The 6,174-nt window shown below is 39.0% G+C and overlaps 1 protein-coding gene across 3 annotated transcripts in view; it reads left to right on the top strand.

Moving 5' to 3' along the window:
- Positions 1 to 231: 231 nt before the first annotated feature.
- The window catches only part of KIF1B (kinesin family member 1B), a gene marked incomplete at its 3' end in the record, with an annotated part of 84,149 nt that continues 78,206 nt past the window's right edge, over positions 232 to 6,174 (top strand). For all 3 annotated transcript variants that reach the window (XM_080631393.1, XM_080631392.1, XM_080631394.1), the window contains exon 1: positions 232 to 343. In XM_080631393.1, coding sequence (XP_080487519.1) covers positions 238 to 343 — 106 coding nt within the window. In that variant the 5' untranslated portion in view covers positions 232 to 237. The remainder of the gene's footprint in view (positions 344 to 6,174) is intronic.

Genomic DNA, 6,174 nt, shown 5'->3' with positions numbered 1-6,174 from the left:
ACTTCAAAAGGACTGCTTTGTGTGACACAGACTTTTGGCCGGGGAGACATTGTACAGGTCCTGTACACTACAGAGCAGAAATTGCAGTTATCAAACAACTTCGAACCTCCCTGATTTTATCAACAACAAATAACGAAATTCTGTTTTTCCTTTTAGAAAACACCACCAAGAAGGATAACTTGAAAAACTCCTGACCCTTTTGCTTTCGATTTCTTGACTGCACTACAAGCAACCAGAATGTCGGGGGCTTCGGTGAAGGTGGCTGTTCGGGTCCGGCCCTTCAATTCCCGAGAAACCAGCAAAGAGTCCAAATGTATCATCCAGATGCAAGGCAATTCAACCAGTAAGTTTCTTTTAATCTCGTAAGGGAGTCTTTCTCTTCTTTCCCTTCCTGCTTAATCTTCCTCTTTTTGTCAGACTGCACCAAGTGCCATGTACATTATATCATCTGGAATTACTCTTTTATGGTATCTTTTCTTCTGAGGCTGTCATTACAAACTAAATTGTCTCTAAATTTGACTGGAAAGCCTAAATCATGAGTGTCTTAATTTTCATGCCATAGTTTAAGGTGTTTGCTTGTGGTGAGTTGAGAATTCTACAGAAAGATTAGAATACCCAAGTGAAAACCTTGTTAACTTCCATGTGTGGAATGTCACATGGACTGACAGAGGGATACATTGCAGACCTCCACATGATAATCACTGAAGCATACTTCCTCCTTGAGGCTGGTGTTTTAGTTCTTGGTGTGCTTATTCTGTAGTTGATGCCTTTGTTTAGGAGCCTGATTTGAGGGAGAAAGCTGAGGGGAAAAAGGATGTGAAGTTTTATGCTTTCCAGATTAGATCTCTGAACAAAATAACAAACTACATAAAATCATGAGGAATTGTCAGGCTTCTTGAATAATTATTGTGGGTCTAATTTGGAGGAGAAGACTCTTCTATAGGAAAGTGAGTATGGCACACCATTTGTCGATTGATTTAATTAACTTATTATACATGCTTCTTAAGGTTAAGGCAGCATTGATACCATTTACCTCAGCATTGCTGGTGATATGTAGCCTGATAGCTGTACTTACAAGCTGCTCTTCTTATGGTAGTTTTACATTGTTAGGTAATGAAGTAGAGTCATCTTGTCTGTAGCTGTAGGAAGTAACACTCCAAGAGCGCTGAGATACTTTGCTGTCTGAGTACTTGAGCATTTACTCATGCTTGTTAATACAAAGGAGGTTTCATACAGGCTCCTCCCTTTTTTTGGCTGAGGTTGCGCTTTAGCCTGCTTCTGCAGACTGGAATTTAAGTCCTGGTTGTGGTAGCTTAAATTATATACAATGTTTATGGTTTCATTGGAAGAGAGGCATTGTACAGAAGAGAGTGCATTGCGTTCTTACCTTCAGACCTGATATGGAACATTACCCAAGCAAACTTTCTTTTTTTCCCGTGAATTTCAAAATTTCCATTTAAAATGAGGAGCGAGGGGGAACAGGGAATGTTTAAAAGTCATCTCGTGTAGAAACAGGTGCTCGCATCCGATCATTGCCTGCCAATTTCCAGACCAAACCAGTGTAGAATGAAAGAGCTGTGGACTCCAGTAGATGGCATTTGTTATGGAAATGCCACCAAGCTCTGAACTACAGCAGCACTGCTGGGTGCCACTGTAATAGGTTTTCTTGCTGCTGTCATGACATGACAGCAATCATTTTGGACACTAAGATTTTTGAACTCCAGGAGCCTGTGGAAAAAAGCTTGTTTGTGGTATAATGACAGGGGTGACCAGTGAATCTCTGACAGACTGTCTAAGTTGAAATGTGGTGTAACAAAAGACACTGGTTCTATTTCTGAATGCTAGAGCTGCACTACAAAGACATGTTTTCAAGAAACTGCATCAGCTTTCAGAAGGAGAAAAATGCTTCCTGATGTATCTAGTTGGAAATTTCTTTGTGGCTTTTGTTGTATTTTGTGCTCTGGAAATGTTCTAATCGGTAGCCTTCTATTTGAGTCCTATGGCTCTGATACAAGATGGGTGATATGACAGATGGTGAGGTTTAAGTCATCAGGGACCGTTACAGACTGTGGGAAAGGAATTATTAGTTGAATTAGTTTTATGTTCTTAAAATCTGTGGGCTATTTTTCCCCTGTATTTCCCTCTCAGAGGAGAAATGGAGAAGAAAGCAATAGAGGAGTAATTTTACTCATTGAACAGAAGAGGATCATACAATGAAAGCTATGAATCAGGCATTGTTTTGTGGGGAAAAAGCCTGAGCAGAAGTCTTTTCTCCAAAGAATTTTCCTAAAGGTGTCTGACACACACAACTTTGAGCTGAAATTCTTTTAGGCTACGTATTAGATTTGGGGGCATAAGTACCGTTGCTATTTCTGCCAAGGATTCTTCCTTTTTCATGATCCCTCAGTCTTTGCAGCTTCACAGTTACGTTATTGAACTCCTTATTATTAAGGTCTGAACTTACTGGCTAAAAGCTGGCTACAGAAAGTGGCATTAATGTATTTGACTTTTGTATTTGACGTAGCAATTTAAAAATAAAGGGAATTCAGTAGTAATTTTAGGCTATGGAGTTCCGGCTTCATAACTCCAAATGTGCTGGTGAACTGACCAAGGCTTAGGTATCTTGCCTCTGAGGTGGTGATTTTTGCATTAGTGCACTAATCAAGTTGACAGGAGGCAAATCTGAGAGGCTGGTGATATTGTTGGGTAGTGCCTATTTTAAGCCTCTGAGACAGTTAAAAGTTCCCTTATCATGGAATTAAAGCCTAATGGACAATCGTGGTGATCAGGATTGATGAAACAGTGTGAAGTCTGATAACTAAGAAGGGATTTTGGTTGTTAACTTAAATTTTAATCCTTTATGTGTTAATTGGCCAAGCTGGTCTATGAATCCTTTGTGGTTTCTGAGTATAAACTTTGTACAGGTTTTGTAAATGTATTGGCTGATAAGGCAGAGACTACACTACAATGAAACTAAGGCAGAGTGCTTAGGCTTATTTTAAGGAAAATTATAATAAAGTGTATCACAGTGTATTTTTAGTGAATGTATGAGAAAAGGAGTGTTTTTTGACATGCATAATGAAGTATATTCTTGAAGTCGAATGCCACCAGGGTTGTTGCCTAACACACGGCTTTTGTTTGTCAGGTTTGGTGTGCATTTGGCTGTTTACAGCGTTTGGGATTGCCTGTCATTCATGGTGGGCGTGCCAGCAAAACAAAATATCCTCCTGATGTTAGAAAGCTTATTCTCAATTTTGTTACGTGTTTTAACTTTGCCTTAGAAGCAAAACAAATGTCATTCTGTTGTGGGCTGAGGTCTACAGAGTTAAATTGTCATCCTATCTGGCTTTTATGTCATTTCCTTGTGAAGATCAAGGCCTTTAATCAAGATCTGTAGTAGATCTCCATCTTGATGGAGTGTTTAAAAATCAGAAGGTAGCTGAATACAGTTCTATATATGTCTTAAGATCAGAAAAAGAGAGCTCTTACACAGGTCTCTAACCCACAATGTTAAAAGCACTCACTGTGTGCAACTGTGACTTCTGTTTTTCTGTTGGAAGGATGCAAAATGTGGGAATTCTGAAATTGGTACTGGAAACATTGTCTTCCCCCCCCCCCCCCCCCCGTCTTCTATACTAACATGACTCCCTTTATGGTTGCAGAGGTATCGATCTCCAGTAATACAGTATCTTGCACTTAAAGAATTGTCTTTAAAAGGCTTTGTTTTTGAAGTACATGTTTGAAACCCGGAATTCTGCAGTCCAGCTGAAGTCACATGTGCTGACTGCATTGAGGGGCTGGTATTTTGGCAGAAGGCCTGTGCTGCTCAGTTCATATCTAATTGCAGATGGTATCCGTTTGAAGGATACTGCCGAAAGTTCTGCAGTGGAAGGGGAGAAGTGGGGGAGGAGAATAGAAGGTAATAGAGGAATTCTTAAAGACTGAAGTTGGAAGCTGCAAAATCCTACTACTTAAGTTAATTTGGGAATGCAAAGCTATTTCCAAAGAAGGCGTAGTGTCACTATCAAATTACTAATTAAAAACCCTACCAAACCAGCAACTGAGTGGGATTAATTCAAGAAAAGACTGTTGCTTTTATTATTATCACTGAGATGGGTTTGTTTGCAAAAGTGCCTGCTGTGGAAGTGGATTCAGTTGACCAAAATGCTTTGTTTTCCTTTGGAGCTGTGCTCTGAAGGGCAGAGCTGTGTTGTCACCAGCAGACAGGGACATACGTCTCTAAGTCCCATGTACTTGGTACTCGATGCTAGGTACAGCGTAGTTGTGTCGTAGCTTTGCCCGTAGTGCAGTCAAGCCATGATGAGAGGGTGAGTTGGTGGGCTCTGAGGACTTTTCATATTGATAATGAATTCCTCTGTTAGCAGTCCTTACTGTCATCAAGCTTGACACTGCAATATATGTATATGTTGTTTATTACAGAATATTTTCTAGTGAAACTTGGCATCAGTGGGCTTTTAAGTTGCTCTTTGTGGTGGTGGTTTATTGATAAAATCCCACCTAATATTAAAATAGCCTGCAGCATCTGAAATAATACTGTTTTCTTTTCCTCTGAGATAACTTTGTTTGGTTTTGTCAGTCTTTAAATGTATCATCTTTAATATACTGGAAAGGTGGTTTATTGTCCTGTAGGTCAAACTCACAAACAGCTTTTTGAAATGAATAATTCAAGAGTGGATCAAGGTTGTCAGCGTATCTTGCCTGAATGTGTTTTGTCTCTTAACACTAATGCATCTTACCCCCAGTGTATTAATTTCTTATTGCCTGGTCACTTCATTCATTACTGTTTTTCTGCTGAGGGTGAAAAACATTCTGCCACGTAATACACAGGATGAAAGGTGAGCTACAGATCTAAGAGTATTTTGTGTGTCAGTAGTTTGCATCCTCATTCTTGTATCAGGTTTTGAAATGTAACAAAATTAAACAACATTGGAAGCTGCTGCCTTGGATTATTGAGATGAAAAGCTGAGCCTGAAGACTTCCCTTGGGTTGTGATTTTCTCTGTGTGTGTATTTTGTCTCTTTTTTTTGACGTGGAAATGATTTGATAATCCTCTCTGCAGCTAAACAATGCCCAACTAAACACAAATCAAACTGAAGCAGATACTCAAGCTAGTAACTGCAAGACAGCATATAGGTATTCATCACCAGCAAGGAGTCCAGCTAGCTTATTCTTTTAAAAAGCTGCATAAGTATTTAGAAAACTAAATTAACGAAGCAGGGAAATAGGGAAGTATCCAACTTGGAATGAGTCCTCTGCAATTGATATTACGGTAATTGTACAATATGTGAAAGAAAATAGGTGAGTGAAAATGGGTGCCAGTGACAGAGTAAAACAAAGTTCTGAAACTGTAGTTCACCTGAGATTGTATATTCTGGTTTGCCATAAATCATATTAATGGAGAAATGTGCCTGCACAGTCCAGGTTATTTTAAAAGTGCAACTGGATCCTCAGGTTAGGTCTGAAAATCACCTGTTTGGATTGAATTCAGTCTCTGGCTCAGTGATGTTGGAAGGTTCTTTTGTGGACTGCTTATGGTATATTGGATGTTTAATGAAAATAGGCACAGTGGAGCAGTCCCATCTGCCAGGAACAATAGTCCCAGCTGCTGTTGTAGACATATGGCAGCTGGGTTCTCAAGCAGACATCCTTGGCATCAGAAAACCCCCGTAAGGCATTCTGGAGTTGATTTGTAGAGCCTGAGGAAAAAATACTTCTCTTCTAATGGTTGTTTGGATTTTTTTTCTCTCTAATGTTTATGAACCTCTGGTCTAAAACCAAATATTTTAATAATAACAAAAAATAATGGAGAAACATCTTATTTGAGTTCCTTTTCTGTCTGGGTTTTTACTTTATTTCTTTGAAGATGTGTCCTGCTTGATGCAGTTGTTCTGGAACAAAATAAAAATGGGTGGAAGAGCAGGACTTTACTTAAGAAAGGCCTTTGATTTATGGTGTCTTTGTCTAAATGAGTGATGGTTGAAATATAATACTAAAATTATGTTTGAAAAATAATACATTTTTCAAAGTCAAAACTATTGAAAGCTTCACAAACCAAGGTAATCTCGTCGGTAATTCAGCCAGTACCTTATTGTTGTACAGTGACAGAGGATATTGCTAAATTTTCCCTCTTTCATTGTGAAGTAGCCCTAAAAA

Source organism: Psittacula echo, assembly GCF_963264785.1.
Source record: "Psittacula echo genome assembly, chromosome: 17".
Classification (NCBI taxonomy): Eukaryota; Metazoa; Chordata; class Aves; order Psittaciformes; family Psittacidae; genus Psittacula; species Psittacula echo.
This window is presented reverse-complemented; position numbering and strand designations above follow the sequence as displayed.